Raw genomic sequence first — 21729 nt, 5'->3', positions numbered from 1 at the left:
AGCTAGCCAGTAACTACACTGGTGTTCTGGATCCCAGTGTATCCATCCCCAAGCCTTTCTCAAGGTGAGCTTTTAAGCACCAGAACAATATCCTGGGTTGACATAGTTTAGCTAACATGAATAGGTCTCCAGAAGTAGAATTACAAAGGCAAAAAGCAAGGTTACTACATTTAGAGACTTTCCCATAACTATGGGCTTCAATGGATTAGGTTTTTGTTTTGTTTTGGCAAATAGTACTGTCTATGTGCTGTGTCTATAGCATGAATGGTACTTCCATCATGAAGTGGATTGTACTAAGGTCTAGGGGCCTGTTACAACAATCACCTAGGGTTTTGTTTTTGTTTTTCTGTTTGTTTTCTATATCTTAGCTGAGACTTAGGGCATTGGGGACCTTGAAGTGGCAATGCCCATGCTCATGTCAGCAACACACATTCATTCAAGACTGCATCCACTCCTTACACACTCACTCAAGGCTTCTTCTACTCCTCATGTTCAACACTATTTGTAAAACTGGTCTTCCTCCAGTGAGAGTGCCTGTCTCCCTAAGATTTCTTGACGAATTGTAACCAGCAAGACAAAGCTTGTAAATATATTGCTTCTTCAATAACTGACACCACAGAAACACACACATCTATCTCTTTCTACATTGCACACACATGACCACACAGCATCCTGTAACATACACATGTCCATTTATGCTTCGACGTAACACAAACATGAACATAGAGTATCTTGCAAGGTGATATCTTTCCTCCAATTTATTTATTTTGGTGGTGTGATGGCTATTCTTGGTTGTCAACTTGACTATATCTGGAATGAACTACAATGGAACACACACCTGTGAGACATTTTCTGCTTGAAGTGGGTGAATCCACTTCTAGTCCAGATCTTTGAGGTAGGAAGACGCTTTTTTTTTTTTTTCTTTTTGGTTTCTCAAGACAGGGTTTCTCTGTAAAACAGCCCTGCCTGTCCTGAAACTCACTTTGTAGACTGTTGTGGAATATTATTTTAAAATGTATTACATTCATCTATGTTGTGGAATATTTGTTTAATGATACAAAGATATGTTGCATTCTTTTATGTTGCATTTGTTTAATCCTGTGAAGCTGTTACTTTGCCTGTCTAAAACACCTGATTGTTCTAATAAAGAGCTGAATGCCCAATAGTTAGGAAGGAGAAAGGATAGGCAGGGCTGGCAGGCAAAGAGAATAAATAGGAGAAATCTAGGAAGAGAAGATCAAGGAACAAAAACAGGAGGAGAGGAGGACATCAGGGGCCAGCCACCCATCTACACAGCAAGCCGTAGAATAAGAAGGAAAGATATACAGAAACAAAGAAAGATAAAAGCCCAGACGCAAAAGGTAGATTGGGATAATTTAAGTTAGGAAAAGCTGGCAAGAAATAAGTCAAGCTAAGACCGGGCATCTATAAGTAAGACTAACCCTGCATGTGTTTATTTGCGAGCTGCATGGCGGGCCATCCAAAGATCAAAGAGTGAAAAAAAAAATCAACTACAGTAGAGACCAGGCTGGGTTTAAATCCTAGGAATAACTTACACTACCACCTTCCAGCAAATTTTGGTTATTTTTGTTAATGTTTTATGGGGAGGTCACCAAAGAAGACCACTCAGAGTTTATAGCCAACTGAAATTCTTTATTCCAGCCAGCTTGGACTACACTCTGGTAGTGGAGACCCAAGTGTAGCCCCAAGCATATAGAGCAAGCAAGAAGCTATTAAAAGCAAAAACCACATCCTGTTATATTGCTCAGCAGATGCAGGGGGAGGTTTTGCCCAAGCAGGCAGGTTAACAGAAGCCAAAATAAGTAGTTAGCTGCAGGGGGACATGCAAGCAGTTGAACAGAAGACAGGATAAATAAGCTGGGGAATCACAACCTCTAGTTCCGAGAATACAGTTCAGTAGTTTTCCATGAGATTCTCCATCAGAAGTCAAATTCTATCCACCCCTAAAATGGATTCAGCAAGACTATGCAAGGAGGAGATTCTGTACTATTGTGCCCTGTCACTAATGTATAGTTTATCTTAATGATGAACCAAGAGCATAAATTACAGGGAAAACCTTTTTAAATTTTTATGTATTGAACCCCTTTAAAAAGTACTTATTTATCAACAGCTGTGTTTTTAACTTCTTCACACAAATACTTAAGGAATGGATTCTCAACAAAAATACTTTCACATACATTTTCAGGCATCAGATTTTATCCAGAATGAAGTTATTTAAATTGAATAGTGAAGGAATGTATGAGGCTTTTCTAAACTATCTGCAATAAAATTTGTCTTTCATATCAGTTACATTCCAGGCAATAAAAGCAAGAACACTCTAAAAGTCATTTTACAGAATATGGGCATGAACCAAATACTCTTCAAGGATTTTATATCTATTGTACTGTTCCCAAAAATTTTGTCTGGTACTGTGCTTGCCATTAACAAATTAGGCAGAAAGTAAACATTGTGCCTAATATCACAGGAGCCATGGGATATTAATGGTGACAAGGAAGGTGCCTCAGATAAACCTAGTTCCAATAACTACTCTCCCTAAGCTGACTGTCCTGGGTGAATAGTGTTTGACAAATTAAGTTTATAGAATTAACAAGATGAGAGTAATCAAAAACATAATGGCCAACATTGTCTGACATTCTCAATAGAGTATCATCTCTGGACAACCAGACTCCCCACACTCTGATTCTCTAAGGGTTTCTTGGCATCAAGAGTATGAATACTCCTGGGAGGTGGGAGGAGGGCGGAGGTGGGATCTGTGGGTGGTATGTAGAGTGAGTAGAAAATTTCTTAATAAAGAAAAATGAAAAAAAAACCAAAAAAGAGTATGAATACTCTGATGTTGACCAAATCTGAGGGCAGACTAAAGTTCTTCCCATATTCTTTTCAGTCACAGTCTTGCCAATGCATAGGACTTACATGCATAGGACTCCTGATGATGATGGATTTTCTGATGTTGTGTAGGCTCACCATTTACAATAAAGGTTTTCCCACATTCCTCATATTCACAGGGTTTCAGACCTATAAGGACTCTCTGTTGAGTTTTAAGAGCTGAGCTAATTCTATAAATGTTCCCACATTCCTTGCATTTATAGTGTTTCACACCAGCATGGATTCCTTTAAGTTGAAGAAGGCCTGAGCTCAAACTGAATGTTTTTTCACATTCTTTACACTGATAAGAGTTTCATACCAGTATAAATTCATCACTGTGCAGTAAAGGCTGAACTAAATCTAAACATTTTCCCACATTTCTTACATTCATAGGGTTGCTTACCATTATGAATTCTCTAATACATAACTAGCTTAGAATTACTGAAGGCCTTTTCAAATTCCTTACATCAGAAGGCTTATTAATATGAATATTAGCATGTGAAACCAAGTCTGATTTTCAACTAATGGACTTCACACATTCTTAACATTGGTAAAGTTTCTCACCAGTGTGAATTCTTTGATGTACTTTAAGATCTCCACCACGAGCAAAGTACTTCCCACATTCTTTACATTCATAAGGATTCTTGCCAGTATGAATTCTAAAATGTCCAAGAAATTGGTAATGATATTGAAAGGCTTCACCACATTCCTTACATTGAAAGGGCTTCTCACCAGTATGGATTCTCTCATGAATTCTAAGGCCTGTACCACGAATAAAGCCCTTTCCACATTCCTTGCACTGAAAAGGTTTCACATCAGTATGAATTCTCTGATGTTGAGTAAGTTGGTACTGAAGTCTGAAAGCTGACCCACACTGCTCACATTCAAATGATTTCTCTCCAGTATGAATGCTCTGGTGCCGAGTGAGCTGTGCCAGAACAGTGAAGGCCTTTCCACATTCCTTGCACTGAAAGGGTCTCTCACCAGAATGAATTTTCTGATGTTGCATAAGGTTTGAACGACGATTAAAGGCTTTCCCACAATCATTACATTCATATGGTTTCACACCAGCATGAATAATCCTATGTTCAACAAGGCTAGAGACACGCTTGAAGGACTTCCCACATTCCTCACATTCAAAAGGTGTTTGACCTGTATGAATGGTTTTATGGTAATTAAGTTGGCTGGAAAAATGAAAAGCCTTTCCACATTCTTTACATTCAAAAGGTCTCTCACCACTATGAAATCTCTGATGTCGAATGAGATGTATATTAAGTCTAAAGACTTTCCCACATTCCTTACATTCAAACGGTTTCTTTCCAGTGTGAATACTCTGATGCTCAGTAAAATTCGAACGCCGACGAAAGAATTTCCCACATTCATTGCACTGATAGGGTTTCACATCAGTATGGATTCTCTGATGTTCACTAAGTTGGTACTTTCGTCTGAAGGCTGACCCACACAGCTTGCACTTGAAAGGTTTCTCATCAGTGTGAGTTTTCTTATGCTCAGAAAGATATAGGTGAAGCCTAAAAGCCTTCCCACATACATTACATTCAAAGGGCTTCTCACTAGTATGAATACTCTGGTGTCTTGCAAGGTATGAGCCACTACTGAATATCTTGCCACACTGCTGACATTCAAATGATTTCTCTCCAGTATGAATGTTCTGGTGCCGAGTGAGCTGTGCCAGAACAGTGAAGGCCTTTCCACATTCCTTACACTGAAAGGGTCTCTCACCAGAATGAATTTTCTGATGTTGCATGAGGTTTGAGCGACGATTAAAGGCTTTCCCACACACGTTACATTTATATGGTTTCACACCAGCATGAATAATCCTATGTTGAAAAAGAGTCGAGACACGATTGAAGGACTTTCCACATTCCTCACATTCAAATGGTTTTGTACCTGTATGAATGGTTTTATGGTACTTAAGCAGGGTGGGAAGATGAAAGGCCTTTCCACATTCATCACATTCAAAAGGTCTCTCATCACTGTGAGATTTCTGATGTCTTGTAAGTTGTTGGTGGAGTCTGAAGGCCTTCCCACATTCCTTACATTGATAGGGTTTCTCTCCAGTATGAATACTTACATGCTGAATAAGATTTGAACGACAACCAAAGTATTTCCCACACTCATTACATTCATATGCTTTTTCTATATTGTGAGTAAGAGTCCGGCAGGTGTAAGTAGGCAGTTTTTCCTTGTTATTAATCTTTTGATCAGCATCTCCATCTTGATATCCCTGTAATCTCTTGAATGTACTGTACTTGGGGCCATTACTAAAACTGGAGCCCTGGAGGTCAAAATTTTTACTTAATTGCTTTATGCTCTGTGTGGGTAAATTTATATCATAAGTATGATTTTCTGGAGATATATTTTCAGCATTATAACATGACTCCAAATCTAAAAGAAAAGGAGAAAGCAAGAATACATTATTTTTCTGAAACACACACACACAAAATCCACGACATGAATGGCCAGACTCTAACATATTTTCTGATAAGATGAACAAGAACAAGGAGGGCAGCAATAATGAAAGCAGAACAGGTTGGAAATGAAAAGGCATGTTTGCTTAACAAGATTATAACTAACTATAGTGAAAATTTTTACATACTTCTTTACATATTACTGGAAATACATACCCTTCAGTGAAGGTTTTTGAACCTGTGGGGACATAAAAGCCAACCCTAACCTGATGGCACTGTATTATTGCCTGCCTATAAATGAACTACTGTACCCAGTCATTAGAGTGCTCAGATTTGAGGAATAATTTGCACAGGTCCCCTTTGGTAGCTAAAGAAACTTAATATGGAGACAGGCATCCCTGAAGGGTCTTTGACCTTTTGCTCTGGAATACTTGGGAGATCCTAGTGACCTGCAAGTGAGATAATAGGAAAATGGGCCAGGAAGTATTAATACCTGTTTTTGCTTATATAAAACTTGCTTATCTCTTAGAAAAAAAAAAAACTTGCTTATCGCTGTGGCAAATGGATAAAATGGACTTTTTTTTTCTTACTATATAGCAGGAAAAGAATAACCTGAGGGAAGTCAAACAATTTTCCTGCCCAGCTGTGGATTCCATGGGTAGTTATAATGCACACTTTTCTGATAACTTCCTTTAAAAGCACACCTTACTACCTCTTGTGTACAGCATGCTGCTTGGCTCTAAGGCTGTTGTCCTTCTGCCAGTAGTAGGAATAAATTCATTTCATCTAAACTTGAATTGACTCTAAAGTCTTTGGTCTTTCCCAATGGATTCAAATGCCACAACAAACCAAATCAAGAGAAAAAATAGTATACCATGAAAATGTATAATATCTGTCAGGTTTTAAGAAAACTGGTCTGGACTTGGAATTCTTTTTGTTTTGTTTTGTTTTGTTTTTGAGACAGGTTTTCTCTGTATAGCCAGAGCTGTCCTGGAACTCCCTCTGTAGATCACACTAGCCTCAAACTCAGAGATCCACCTTCCTCTGCCTCCTGAGTGCTCGTATTAAAGGCGTATGCCACCAACTCCTGCCCTGGACTTGGGATTCTTAAAAATTAAAGTGGGTAATAATCTGTGGTGGTACTGGTACACAACTGTAATCTCACCAACAAGGAGCCATAGGTAACAGAGTCATGAACTCCATGCCAGCTTGGACTAGACAGACACTGTCTGAGAAAAACAAAAACAAGCTAAAAAGAAAAAAGGGGGAGATAATTCATTAAAATTTTTAAGAACCCTAAGGACCTCCAGCCAGGGAAACAGGGAAGCTAAGTGCAGGTATTGACCCAGCCCTCCTCGCCTCCAAATCCAATCGCCTAGTCTCGTCCCTAGCTTTGCAGCAGACCACTTGCTGTGGACTCCCCTTCATTCCTGCCCTGATCTCCATCCAGTCAATCACACAGATCTACACCTCTAAACTTCCTTCTCCCCACTCACTGCTTTATCCCAGACCCCAATCCAACAGGCATTCTCTGGAAACCAAAAGGTCACTCTGGCCAGTGAAACAGGTAGGTTAACTGCAGATCTTCACCTCTCCCTCCATTCCTCCAAGTCTAATCCCCAGCTCAGTAGCAGACCATCTGCTACAGCCTCTCCTCACTTTCTGACCCCACTCCCAAGACACTAAGCAGATCCTAGTGGAACACCTGCTTTCCTCCCTCCTGTGGACCTCCTCAACACCACCCACCTAGCCCATCCCCATTCCTGTGTCAGCTCCCAATACCTAGAAACATATTTTACCTGGAACCCCAGTGGCCACACCTATCAGGATCCCACAAGAAATTCCTACCTGGCAACACACAGTTACCACACTCTCCTGAGAACTAGAGAAGGCAACTGAAAACAAGGAACAAAATACCCACCCAACAAAGACAAGAACAGATATCAGCACCTAGAATTACAATCTTCCCAAACCCAGATGCCTAAATGCCAGCATAAAAACAATAATGGTATGTCAGCACTGGAGCCCAGCAACCCTACCACAGCAGGACCTGAGTATTGCAACATAGCTAAAGCACAAGAAAAAGACATTAAAATACCCTTTATAAATATGGTAGCGGTCATTAAAGAGGAAATCAATGAATCCTCTTAAAGAAATCTATGAAAACACAAACAGTGGAGATGAATCAAACAGTTCAAGACCTGAAAGTACAAATAGAATGAATAAGGAAAATCCAAACTGAGGGAAATCTGGAAAGGAAAAGTTTAGGAACTCAAGCAGGAACCTCAGAGGAAGCCTCACCAACAGAAATCAAAAGATGGAAGAGAGAATCTCAGGCACTGAAGACATGATAGAAGTGATACCTCCATGAAAGAAAATGATAAAGCTAAAAAACGTTCCAGCACAAAACATTCAGGAAATTTGGGACACCATAAAAAGATCAAATCTAGGAATAAGAATAGAGGAAGGAGAAGACACTCAGGTCAAAGACACAGGAAATATTTTCAACAAAATCATAGAGGAAAGTTCCCCTAATCTAAAGAATGAGATGCCTATCAAAGTACAATATGCATACAGAACACCATATTGACTGGATCAAAGAAGAAAGTCCCCTGGGTACATAATAATCAAAACTAAATGTACAGGACAAAGAAAGAATATTAAAAGCTGCAAGGGAAACAGACCAAGTAACATATAAAGGCAGACATACTAGAATAACACCTGACTTCTCAATGGAAACTTTAAAAGGCAGAAGGAACTGGACAGGTGTTCTACAGAATCTAAGAGACTACAGATGCCAGCCTAGACTATTATACCCACCAAAACTTTCAATCACCATCGATAAGAAAACAAGACAATCCATGATAAAAAACAAATTTAAGCAATGTCTACAAATCCATACCTATAGCAGGTACTACAAGGAAAACCTCAACTTAAAGAGATTAACCATACTCAAGAAAACACAACGAATAAATAATCCCAGACCAGTAAGTCTAAAGAGGGAAAACACACACCACCACCACCACCACCACCACCACCACAATAAAATAACAAGAATCAATAAACACTTCTCACTCATATCTCTCAATATCAATGTTCTCAATTTCCCAATAAAAATACACAGACTAGCAGAATGGATGTAAAAACAGGATCCATCCTTCTGCTGCATCCAAGAACCACACTTTAACACCAAGGACAGACATCACCTCAGGGTGAAAGAATGGGAAAAGATCTTCTAATTAGAAGCAAGCTGGTGTAGCCATTTTAATATCTGACAAAATAGACTTCAAAGCTAAGCTAATCAGAGGAGATAGGGAATGATATTACATGCTCATCAAAAGAAAAATCCACCAACATCTATGCACCAAACACAGGGTATCAAGTTCATAAAAGAAACTATAACACAGCTTAAATCACATATTGACCCTCACATACTGATAGTGGGAGACTGCAATAACACACTCTTGTCAATATTTACAGAACATTTCACGGAAACACAAAAGGATATATCTTCTTCTCAGCACATCATCAAACTTTCTCTAAAACTGACCATACACTTGGACATAAAGCAAGCCTCAACAGATACAAGAAAATTCAAATACCACCTTGTAATCTGTCTAACAACCATGGATTAAAGCAGGATATCAATAACCAGAAACAACAGAAAGCATACAAACTTAAAAACCAAACAACTCAATATTGAATAAAAAAAATGAGTCAAGACATAAATGAATAAAAATGAAGACACAACACACCCAAACTTATAGGACACAATTAAAGCAGTTCTAAGAGGCAATTTCAAGGTAATATGTACCACTGCAAAGAAATAGGAGCCATCTCATAATATCAGCTTAACACCATACCTGAAAGCTCTAAAACAAAAGGACAAAATTACACCCAAAAGGATAGACTGCAAGAAATAATTAACTCAGGACTGAAATTAGTAAAATAGAGATAACAACAATAACACAAAAAATACAAAGAATCAATAAAACAAAGAGTTGGTTCTTTCAGAAAACCAGAAAGACTGATAAACCCTTAACCAAACTAAAAGGAAGAGAAAGAAGATACAAATAAAGAAAATTAGAGATGAAAGAGAGAAATATCAACAGATACTGTAGTGGTTTGACTAGGAAAGATCTCTGTAGACATGTGTTTGAATGCTTGGTCATAAGTAGTGGCACTATTAGGAGGTGTGGCTTTGTTGGAGGAGGTGTGTCACTGGAGGTAGCCTTTGAGGTCTCTGAAGCTCAAGCCTGCTGATCAAGATACAGAAATCACAGTTTATTCTATAGCACCACGTTTGCCTGCACACCACCATGCTTCCCACCATGAAAATAATAGACTAAACCTCTAAACTGTAGGGCAGTCCCAGTGAAATGTTTTCCTTTCTAAGAGTTGCCATGGTCAGAGTGTCTCTTCACCACAATAAAACCCTAAGACAGACACCAAGGAAATCCAGAGAAGCATAAGGACATACTTTTTTAAAAGTCTGTACTCCAACAAATTGGACAAAAATCAACACCACTTCATGATAAAAGTTCTAGAGAAACTAGGGATATAAGGGACATAGCTCAACATAATAAAGGCAGTGTACAGCAAGTCTATGGCCAGCATCAACTTAAATGGAAATAAAACTTGAAGCAATGCCATTAAATCTGGAACAAGACAAGATTGTTCACTCTCTCCATACTTAGTCAATAGAGTATATAAAATCTATTGACTAGATAAAAACTAGATATCAAGAAAACAAATAACCCAATTAAAAAATGGAGTTAATATCTAAACAGAGCATTCTCAAAGAGGAAACTCAAATGGCTGAGAAACACTTAAATGTTCAACATCCTTAGACATCAGAGAAATGCAAATAAAAACTACTTTGAGCTTTCATCTTATACCCACCGCAATGGCTAAGATCAACAAAAAAAGTGACTGCTCATGCTGACGAGCTTGTGGAGTAAGGGGAACACTCATTCATTACTGGTGGGAGTAGAAACTGTACAGCTACTATGGAAATCATGTGGTGATTCTTCAGGAAGATGAGAATCAACTTATGTAGATGAATTTCTAAATGGTCTTATTAAATAAAAAACATGGAGCCAAATATAGCCTTAGATCGAGAAAATAGGGAAAGTCACCAGCCAACCTTACCTCACCAACTCTGCAGCTTCCAAATGCGTGTTACTTCCTGTCTACCCACGCCTTTATTACCTTGCTGTTCTGCCCTCTCATTGGCTGTCTTAGTTACCTCACTTCCTCTTTCAACACAGCTCTGTCACTTTCTGTCTGTCTGAACAGACCTCCAGGCCTCTATGGTTGGTACTGGGATTAAAGGCATGTGTCACACACTTGGCTCTGTTCCCTAGTGTGACCTTGAACACACAGAGATCCTGCCTGCTAAGAGATTAAAGGCGTGTACTGCCTGACTTCTTCTTTACTTAAAATGGCTGGCTTTTCCCCACTGATCTCCAGGCAAGCTTTATTTATTAACATACAAATAAAATAGCACATTTCAGCACAAATAAAGTATCACCACAGATCTACCTCAAGATCCAGCTATATCACTCTTGAACATATACACACTTGCTCAACCATATTCATTGCTGCTCTATTCATAACAGCCAGAAATTGCAAAAAAACCTAGATGTTCATCAACAGAATTAAAAAAGAAAAAAAATAAATCATGAAACTTACAGGTAAATGGATGGATCTGGAAAAATATCATCCTGAGTGAGGTATCCCAGGCCCAGAAAGGCAAACTGGTATGTATTCACTTATAAGTGGATATTAGCTATGAAATCAATTAAATAACCAAGCTAAAATCTGTAGAAACACAGGCGTTAGGTATAGAGTAAGACACTAAGGGGACACATAGATCTCATTAGAAAAAAGAAACAGGATAGTAATGGATTGATGGGAGTGGGCCTGGGAATGATCAAATGGGGAGGGAAAGGAGGGAGTGGAATGATGGAAAAAACATGAGGAGAATCAGCTAAAATTAAGGGCCATTTAAGGGGTAGTATGGAACCCTAATAAAACAGAGGCTTTCTAAAATATATACATATATGAAGGTGATCTAACTGAAATTCCAAATAATGGGAAGACAGAGACTCGCTTGGCCATCTCATCACCAAATGAGCTTCCAGAGCTTCCAATACCAGTGTTTGGTTACATCTAATTGAGTCGTTGGCCAAAAGGGCACCATTGGAACCAAAAAAAAAAAAAAAAACAAAAACCCACAAAACCAAAAACCAAAAACAAAAAAACCCTCAGATTGTTGCTAAGACTACAGATTGTTGTCCACAAACTGAAAGCAAGGCCCATTGCTGAAGACAAAATCTACTCAATTTATTGAACATAGAGAAGTAAAGCTGTTGCCAACATTGAGCCTTCACCCTATGTGTTGTAGAATATTATTTTAATATGTGTTACATTTGTTTATGCTGTGGGTCATTTATTTAATGATGCAAAGATGTATTGCATTCTTTTATGTTGCATTTGTTTAACTCTGTGAAGCTCTATTACTGTGCCTGTCTAAAACACCTGATAAATAAAAGAGCTAAATGGTCAACAGCAAGACAGGAGAAAGAATAGGCTGGGCTGGCAGGAAGGGAGAATATGTGTTACATTTGTTTATGCTGTGGGTCATTTATTTAATGATGCAAAGATGTATTGCATTCTTTTATGTTGCATTTGTTTAACTCTGTGAAGCTGTATTACTGTGCCTGTCTAAAACATCTGATAAATAAAGAGCTAAATGGTCAACAGCAAGACAGGAGAAAGAATAGGCTGGGCTGGCAGGAAGGGAGAATAAAAAGGAGAAATCTGGAAGGAGCACAAAAAGGAGAAAGAGCAAGAGAACAAGGAGAGGAGAACGCTAGGGGCCAGCCACCAAGCCACACAGCCAGCCATGAAGTAAGAGTGAAAGTAAGATTTACAGAAGAAAAGGGAAAAGCCTAGAGGCAAAATGTAGATGGGTTAATTTAAATTAAGAAAGCTCTCAAGAAACAAGCCAAGCTAAGGCCAGGCATTTAAAATTAAGAATAAGCCTCCACATGTGATTTATTTGGGTGCTGGGTGGTGGGCCCCTAAAGTGCCAAAAGAGCCCATACAGTAAAAACAACCAACAACACCTATGTTCCAATGTCTTTGGTACAGGAAGGTACTCTATACATTACCAAAAGAGAAACATAAACAAGACACCCACAAACCCTTGGAATGACAATAGAGTGCTGTCTACAAGAATTGCTAGGGCCATGGTGGCATAAAGCTTGTGAGAGTAACAAATCAATATATGACTTGACTTCAGGGTCATCCATGACATGAAACCCATTTCCAACACTGGATGAGTGACCAGGAAGCAGAGCCTAGACAGCACAGGGACCAAGGGTAAACCAAACACTACTGTTCTCAAAAACAAAAAGGAAAACGAAGCAATGAAATGGGTCCTAACGGCATCCTGCTACACTCATAGATCAGTGTCTTGCTCAGCCATCATCAGAGGAGCTTCCTCATGCAGCAGCTGGGAACAAATACAGAGACCCACAGCCAGACACGATGCAGAGAATGAGGCCCTAGGATGCTCAGACCTAAAAAGCATGTTTCCATCAAACCTCTCCTCTCAGAGCTCAGGGAACTCTGTGGAAGAGGTGGAGGAAAGAAACAGTGTAAAATCCAGAGAGACAGAAGACATCAAGAAAACAAGACCCTCTAAATCAACATGATCAAAGTTCTCATGAGCTCACAGAGACTGAGGCAGCATGCCCGGGGCCTGCACCATCCCACCTGCACAGGTCCTTTGTGCATAAATTGATTATGGCCTCCAGTATAGTGTGTATGGGATTATGAATGTGCAAACAAGTTCATCTGTTTCTTGTTCCTTCTCTTGGGTAATGTCCCTTCTGTTTGTTTGTTTTGTCCAACTCCAATATGTTAGTTTTTGTTTAGTCTGTTTTATTATATTACATTTTATCATCATCCCTTAGAAGCATGGTTGTTTTCTAAGAAGAGAGAAATGGAGTGGATCCAGATAGAAGGTGAAGTGGGAAGGAATTGGGAGTACCATCACACCTTGATTAGAGTGACCAGGAAGATATACAATTAAAATATTTGCTATGCCTCACTGTGCTCCTGCATTCACTGGTGTTCAAATTGTCTCATCATTGGATCAGCGGTTAAGGTCACTGACTGCTCTTCCAGAGGACCTGGGTTCCAGTACCAGCAGCCACCTGTAACTCCATCCCCAGGGGATCTGATATTCTCTTATGGCCTTTTTGGGTACCTGCACAGCTGTGTGCACACACACAACCAATAAGATACGTTTAAAATGGTAGAAAGGGTAACTGCTCCAGTAAGAGGGAAGAAGGTGAGAACAATTTAGTGACTCATGAACTAGAAGCCCCTGTGACAGCCTTTGCTATGACCTTGACTTCCTTCCCAGGTCTCAGGCATGTTCTTCCACAGGCCTTGGCGAGTTGAAGAAAGTGTGTCAACCCAGTGTCAGGCATGAGGCGACTCTCCGACCACATGCTGTGCCTGGCAATGCTGGAGACCTGCCTTCCTCTTACTCACCTGGGCTGGGCCTGTCTGTTTCTTCCTTCACAACCATCCAGGGCTCTCTCTCCTGCTCTAATAAGGCGATCAGATCGGGTTTGGAAACGGAACTTCCCACTTAAAAGAAAGAAGAAATGACACGTGGAGACTTTTTAAACTTGGTCCCTCTAGTTATCCCGGGATGACCTGGAACTCAGGATGACCAGGCTGTCCTGGAACTTCCTTGATCTGCCTGCCCCTGTCTCCCAAATGCTGGGATTAAAGGCGTGTGCCCCCATGAGCTGCCTGTGCAGATTTTGAAAACTACAGACTTATTTATTACGAAGGTCTATACAGTTTGGCATGGTGGACCATGCCTGTTAGTTCAGCAGGTGGGGCCGGGCCAATCTGTGCTGCAGAGCAAGACCCTTGTCTTGGAAAAACAGATAAAATACGCTAAGAAACAAAATAACACTGAGGAAAGACTTCAGAGGAGAACCTGGGTGAGAAACCAGCTGTTGCAGAAAAGGGTTTAATCTCATTTAAATGCAGATAAGGGCTTGTCACTGAAGGGGAAAGTACATATAGTGGGGAGAACTTGAACCCTTAGGCTACACTGTCTAGTGTAAACCCCTTCTCTGCAGCTCGCCAATAATGCCATTTATTTATGCAAGTCCCGTAAGATTCTATGCTTAATGTTCCGATCTTAAAAACTGGGTATGGAGTCAGGCATGGTGGCATACCCCCTTATTCCAAGCACTGGGGAGTCACAGGCAGGCAGATCTCTGATTTCTGGGCTAACATGGTCTACAAATCCAGTTCCAGGACAGCTAGGGTTGTTACACACAGAAACCCGGTCTCAAAAAAACAAACAAACAAAAAAACCTGGGCATGGTGGCACACACATGGAATCACAACACTAGAGAAGTAGAAGCAGGAGATGAGAAGTTCAAGGACAGCTTTAGTTTCATAAATGTCCAAAGTTCCTCTAGGCTACATGAGACATGGTCTCAAAAAAAGAAATTAATAATAATGATAATGATAATAATAATAATTTAGATTGAGTTGCTGATATCTATTAGGTAGGGCTGATACTAAGATTAAACACTACATTCAAATACTTTGAACACTGTCTTACCTACAGTAACACAAAATCATTATTTTTTAAATTTCCATTTATTTACAAAGTAACTCTGGGGATGGAACTAGGTTTTGAGCATGCCGGGCAAGTGCTCTACTACTGAGTTAAAGTCCAGTGTTAGCATTATTGTTATTTATGCTGCCTTCTTTCACACGTACACCTCATTCTTACAAATTTACTCAATGAAAAAGACAAATTTACAGCCTGAAACTTCCACAACAAAGCAGGTAAAGGAAGTGTTTGTTGGAAATAGAATGCGTCCACTTCTGTTTTAAGTTAATTCTGCTGATTCATTATGAAGTAAATGATAAAACTTCTTTTGTGTAAGCATACAGTGTATGCATAGTTCATGAAGGCATGGGCACAGTGTATGTAGGTATGCATACATGCATGTGAGTACAGGTCAAAGACTGATGTGAGGTGTCATCTTTGATTGCTCCCCACTTTGGTTCCTGAGACAGCATCTCTCTGAACCCAGAGTTCATTGAGAGGATCTTGAAGGTGTGGACAAAAGGAAGGTGCTTCATGAAGATCCTGTTTTCAACCAAGGAAATCTCACAATATTCCTTTGGAAAGGAGGAGGAACTCAGCTACCTCTTTAAAATTCTATTGACTTAAATTTATTTTATTTTATATGTATGTAAGTGTCTGCCTGCATATACATCTGAGCACCACATGCAGGCATGATGACCATGGAGACCAGAAGAGGGTATCAGATCCCCTGGACCTGGGAGTTATACCATCTTATGGTGGTAGGAATTGAACCCAAGCCCTCTAAAAGAGCAATCAGTTCTCTTAACAGCCAAGATACCTCTCTAGCCCCTAATTATATTTACTTATTTATTTATTTATTTCATTTTGTTTCTTTGTTTTGTTTGAAACAAGGCCTTACTCTGTACACTAGGCTACCCTGGAACTCACTATGTACCTGAGGGTGACCTTGAACTCACAGCAATCATCCTGCCTCAGCCTTCTGAGTAAAGGAATGACAGGCATGGCCACCAAGACCAGCTTCAGCTACCACAGGAAAATGGCCCTGTCTTTTCATTCAGAGAGAGGAAAGCCAAGTGTAGAGAGCACATCCCCCTTTCACGGGGACAGATGGCCTTACCCACTGTGACGAGGTTGCTGTAGGTCTCCAACATCAAGTCCCTGTATAAGACCCTCTGAGTAGCATCCAGGCAGGCCCACTCCTCCTGAGAGAAGTCAACAGCCACATCCCTGAAAGTCACTGACCCCTGAAACCACAAACACAAGTGGAGTGAAACTGGGGAAGAATTCAAGATGGAAAATCGGAGGGGAAAGGACTCAAGAACAGGAAGAAGACATGGAAATGCTCAAAGTACCTGGCTGCACCCTACGCATTCAATAAATATGCATTTCAATTCCATCCACACCCTTCAAGTTATAGCCCACAAGAGAGAAATGTCACCTGGGTTCAGTGTAAAATACTAAGAAATAGTGTGAGTCCTTGAGTTTATTATGGTATCAGATGATATCAGTGAGATTTTTTTTGGTCACAAGAATGATTTTTGCAACTATGTAAGAGTCCGTAAACTATGTAAGGGTTCATATTACTGGCATATTAGGTTTAATGGGTTTTGTCCTGAAAAACAGAAACTTTCAAGGTGAACAGTGTGTCTCAGGTCTTCCTGGACTCTGGAGACGACAGCCCCCTCCCAATCACAGCCTGGATGACCTTTCCCTCTCATCACTGAACTCTCTCTTAAAGCCCCTCAAGCAGGTCATCACACACATGGACCAAGGCCATTCACTCTCAAACCCTGTGTCATCAGCCTGAAAACACCAAAGATGTCAATCAGGAGTCCCAGTGCAGTCAAAGGAGACCATCACCTCAACGTTCTGAAACCCCCAAAGACCCTGCTTCCCTGTGGACTGTCACCTCCTCTGCAACGACAGTCCTCCCTGACCCAAGACCAGGCAGAAAGCAGATGTGCAGGGATGCATTCAAAGAAAACTCCAGAACCAGCAGGAAAGAGCCACAGACAGGAAGTGCTCTGGTCTTCCAACCCTCACTGTAATGGGCAGACTGGGCTGGAGGACTTCAGGTTCTTGGAAAGCTTCACAAGAGAAGACAGCAAAGACTCACCTAACCTGAAAGTCACCCTATGTAAAGAGACAAAGGTCAACTTACACAGACCATGTCTTGAGAACTAGAGCTGGCCATCCTTCTTCAGGATCCTCCCCTGGGGGACAAAAAGAAAGCCTTTCAATGGATTGTGACTTGATGTTCCCAGACTGACTTAGGTCAGCATGACTTCATCGACTACTTTTATATCTCAAGCACCCCCACTCACACACTCCTCTCCCACTGCTCATAGCCTCCCACACACAAATTAGAAGCAGACAGGAGTCTACACAAAGACGATTCTGTCCTAATCCCAGACAACCCATTGCATGAGGGCTCAATATGGATGTGCAGAGCATAAGCACGACTGTCTTTAGTTCCTCCAGAAGATGCCAGCAGAAGGGATCCCATCTTCCATCCTGAGATCCAGCTAGTAGGCCCCTCCTTCTACTGTAAGCAGATCTTCCTACTGGAATCCCATCTTTCAGGGCTGACAGGGGTAACAGCATCCAAACTGTAACTCCCTTGAAAACTCAGGGCTGAGTGAGACACAGCAAAGCTGGAGGGTCTGCAGCTGCAATCCTCAGGCAGTGTTCAGCACTCCGAACCCACTTTGAGTGAATGGGATAGTACACCATGGAACACTTTCCTGAGTGCTTTCCCTCAGATATGATTATGGCTTCCATTGTATCAATTAAACCATATTCTTTATGAAGATTATTAGCTACAAAACATGGTGTCAGAGATCGTGAATGTGATTTGTTTCCCACTTTCATTAATTAGGAGATATTTTACACAGAATAAAAAAATTCAAGGTGTTGTAAGTCTTTAAATTCGGTTTCTCAACCTCAGCATGTTGACATAATTACTCTGTGTTGGGGTGTGTGGGAGGACTATGTTGTGCTCTGTACAACCTTCAGCAGCATCAACCTCTACTCAAGATCTGAGTAGCACACACATCCTCAGAACTCCCTACAATGTTGGTAATGGGGGGTGTGAGTGGCTGAGGTAATGGAGGTGTGAGTGGCTGAGGTAATGGAGTGTGAGTGGCTGAGGTAATGGAGTGTGAGTGGCTGAGGTAATGGAGTGTGAGTGGCTGAGGTAATGGAGGTGTGAGTGGCTGAGGTAATGGAGTGTGAGTGGCTGAGGTAATGGAGTGTGAGTGGCTGAGGCGGGATGTGAACATCGTGGTTGAGAGTGGGAAATGTAGATCCATAAGGGAGTTGGGAAGATGCTGATCAAGGACTACTCAAGTACAGCTCCACAACCCAAGTTCCAGATACATCGTGCAACACAGTGACTATGCTTAATGGTTCTGAAAGACTCAGAGAGTAGACATTAAGTGTGCTCACTAAAAAATGTGACAGGTAGATTTAGACATCCCAAAGGACATAAAAACTCCACATACTTTAAAAATACAAGAAACGTCATCCAGCTGGTGTGGTGATATATTGTGCACCCTAATAAAACTTGCCTAAGGATCAGAGGACAGAGTCAGACACTAGATTAGACATAGAGACCAGACAGTGGTGGCACACACCCTTAATCCTATCACTCAGGAGGCAGAGATCTGTCTGGGTTCAAGGCCACACCAGAAACAGAGATAGGCAGTGGTGGCACACACCTTTAATCCCAGTACTGCGAAGCACACACCACTTTGACCCCAGGAAGTGACAGCAGGGTGGAGAAAGGTATAAAAGGCGTGAGGAAACAGGAACTAAAGCAATTCAGCTGAGACCCTTTCAGGTGAGGACTCAAAGGCTTTCAGTCTGAGGAAACAGGATCCAGTGGATGAGGAGTTGACAAAGTTTGGTTGGCTGTGGCTGCTCTGCTTCTCTGATCTTTCAGATTTCACCCTGATATCTGGCTCTAGGTTTTTTCATTAAAAGACCATTTAAGATTCAAACAAGTTGGGGGAGGGGGGTTGCACGCCTTTAAACCTGGCACTCAGGAGACAGACATAGGCAGATCTCTGTGAGTTCCAGGACAGCATGGTCTACAAATCGAGTTCCAGGACAGCCAGGACTATTACAAAGAGAAACTCTATCTTGAAAAACAAAACAAAAAAAAAAATTCATCTCAATATTTAAACAAATTCTGCTCTACTACATTCACTTTCTTTTACTTCTTACTTTTGAGACAGGGTCTCACTGTGTTCCCCAGCTAGCCTGGAACGCGATATGTGGGCTAAGGTGACCATGAATTCACAAACATTCTCCTGCTTCTGCCTCTCCAGTGCTGAGATTTAAAGTAAAAACCATAAAGTCTAGCTTTTTTCTTTTGATTCATTTTCATAAAAATACAGCGAGTAATCACATTATTTTTAACACTCCTTCGTACTACAGAAAACTGAAGAGAATGAACCGAAAATGACCACACAAAGCAACAACAAAAACACATCAGGTGCTTCCTATATGGCTGGCACTGCACTAACAGGCTTTACTACAGTCATTCTGAGGTACATGACAAGGCTAGAGATCCGGAAAAAGACAGAACTTAGACTCCAACCCGGATACCACAGATCCACATCTCCAATTCAACCACATCACTGTACGTCTGGATCCGGCCAATATTACCCGTTTCCACACACAGACACCCTGAAAATTACTAGTTCTCAAAGATGCCAAATTTTGTGCTATCACTTTCCCACTCCTGAAATCCTCAGGAGTGAACAAAAATCACCTACCACCTCCATTCTTCCCCTGCTTTGAAAGGAAGGCCTTTAAAGATCAAAAGCCACCTGATGTGCGATGTCATCGAAATAGTTATCGATTTACCAAATCGGGGTTTGAAAGCCCTAACGCTAACCTCTGGAGGTTCCTATCGATAACATCTTGGGCAAATGGAGTGATTGTAGAGAGAAGACGTCAAGGATCTCTGAAACGATTATGTGAATATTAAGTGGAAAGGGAGGGGACAATGTAAGTTAAGGGCCACAGTGGTGGAGGTATCAATTGACATATTCCTCCTTCACTTACTGACAATTCTATATTCCAAAACTACAACTCGTTCCTCACACCGAACAAAGAGCAAACTCACTCTCGAATCTTAGATGTGTAGCAATAGTGTTCGCACTCTTCTCCAGGCCCTCGTTTGAATAGCGGCAGACTCGGGAGCCCGAGCAAGCAGGAGATCCCAGGCTGTGCATCCGAGTGAGCACTCTCCTTCACTTCCCACAACACCCACGATGGCTAGAGCTCCCAGAAAGTTCTGGACTCAACGAGCAGCTGCCCTCCTAGGCGACCCTCGGGGGCGCTTCCGGCCTCAAATGCTCGCCCCGAGCTCAAGTCTGGACCTCAGGGAAAGCTTCCCTCAGACTCCGTCCCTGACCTCTCGGCACTGAAGCCTGGTCCTCTGCTTCAGCCCCTGTGGCCGTGAGAGAAAGCAGGAGCAGAGAGAGGCTAGCACAGTGACCCAGACAACGCAGAGTGCTCGAGGTGCGCACACACGCACGCACACGCGCACACACGTACACACAGACACGCACACACACACACAATCACACGCACACACACACACTCGCAGGCACACCACCGTCCCTACACACTCACACTTCACCATCCACCCACCCCACATCACCGTCCACACCCACACCCAGCCCGCTGGCTCCCGCCTCTCTCAGTGGAGAATTACGCTAACCAGAGACTTCTTCCTCCTACCAGAAAGTTCTGACTGTCCACGGTAGCTCAGCTAGGACACCGGAAGTTGATAGGTTATGTTCGGCGCGGTGGCTTCTGGGAAATATAGTCCCGGTGTCCAGAACTCCAGGAAGCCCAGCGCTCCGAGGGTCAGAGAAATCCCAGCATGCACTTGGGCCAGCCCATCTGGGAGCTCCGCCCAGTGGTTTGTGGGAGTTCCCACAGGGGTGCGCGCTTAAAGGGGAGGCTCCCGGTGCGATCAAAAGTTACTTCCGGGGGCTGGAGAGATGGCTCAGTGGTTAAGAGGACTGGCTGCTCTTCCAGAGGACTTTTGTTCAATTCCCAGCGACCACATGATGGCTCACAACCATCTGTAATGAGATCTGGCACGCAGGGAGAACACTGTATACATAATAAATAAATCTTATATATAAAAAAAAGTACTTCCGGGTTCCATGGTAACTTACTTTCTCTCTTATGGGTGTACAGAGGAGCCTAAGTTGAAAGTGCAGAATTGGAATAAAATCAGACTGAGACGTTACTGCTTGATTACGCTTTGCCTGAGACCCACTGCAGAAGGATTCCACCTCGCTGTGCGATGGTAGGGACTATGATACATTTCAACAGACGAAACCAAAGAATTGATTGGTTTTAAACGTGGAGAGGATGGGCAGGTTACATCAGAGATTTCGGAGAGTAAGAAGTTCTGGACCCGTCCAGGGGTTGGTTCACTGTCCCTGTTACCTAGATAGGAAAGTGTTACTGAGGGCCACATCGGTATGTGACAACAGAACTGTGTCTGTGTTGAAGGATGAATGATCAACATGTGAAGGTATCGTAAACAAGTACAAAAGAACGCTTCGTGTTTGTAGGAAAAATCTACTTTTGTGGTAACATGACACTGTTGAACTTTCAAGGTCACTTTTGTTGTTTCATATATTTACACAAAATTTTTGTTCATTCCAGAACATGATAGGAAACAAATTTCAAGACAATGAGGTCCCTAATAAGCCC

At 41.6% G+C, this 21729-nt stretch overlaps 1 protein-coding gene across 5 annotated transcripts; it reads right to left on the bottom strand.

Moving 5' to 3' along the window:
* Positions 1–743: 743 nt before the first annotated feature.
* On the bottom strand, positions 744–20884 carry Znf780a (zinc finger protein 780A). 5 transcript variants are annotated; one of them, XM_052763099.1, is made up of 5 exons: positions 20717–20884; positions 17144–17195; positions 16100–16226; positions 13887–13985; positions 744–5292 (listed from the first exon to the last, which is right to left on the bottom strand). In XM_052763099.1, the coding sequence occupies exons 2-5, from the start codon at positions 17174–17176 to the stop codon at positions 3428–3430; spliced, it is 2124 nt and encodes a 707-aa protein (XP_052619059.1). In that variant the 5' UTR covers positions 17177–17195; positions 20717–20884; the 3' UTR covers positions 744–3427. The 5 variants fall into 5 exon arrangements, with proteins under 5 accessions (XP_052619059.1, XP_052619056.1, XP_052619057.1 ...); XM_052763096.1 differs by having other exon boundaries at positions 20737–20884; XM_052763097.1 differs by lacking the exon at positions 20717–20884 and adding an exon at positions 20117–20230.
* Positions 20885–21729: the final 845 nt, after the last annotated feature.

The sequence above is a fragment of the Peromyscus californicus genome, unplaced genomic scaffold (assembly GCF_007827085.1).
Source record: "Peromyscus californicus insignis strain IS unplaced genomic scaffold, ASM782708v3 Scaffold_4__1_contigs__length_199733344, whole genome shotgun sequence".
NCBI classification, from domain to species: domain Eukaryota; kingdom Metazoa; phylum Chordata; class Mammalia; order Rodentia; family Cricetidae; genus Peromyscus; species Peromyscus californicus.
The sequence above is the reverse complement of the archived record's forward strand: the minus strand, read 5'-3'. Positions and strand labels throughout refer to the sequence as shown.

What these genes read in the sequence shown, in the direction of transcription:
- Znf780a (XM_052763099.1), bottom strand. Translation starts at nt 17,176, where the DNA reads ATGGCCAGCTCTAGTTCTCAAGACATGGTCTGT. An exon ending in GTTCTCAAGACATGGTCTGT is followed by an intron (nt 16,227 to 17,143) that starts GTAAGTTGACCT and finishes TTGTGGTTTCAG; the next exon opens with GGGTCAGTGACTTTCAGGGA. An exon ending in CAGCAACCTCGTCACAGTGG is followed by an intron (nt 13,986 to 16,099) that starts GTAAGGCCATCT and finishes CTTTCTTTTAAG; the next exon opens with TGGGAAGTTCCGTTTCCAAA.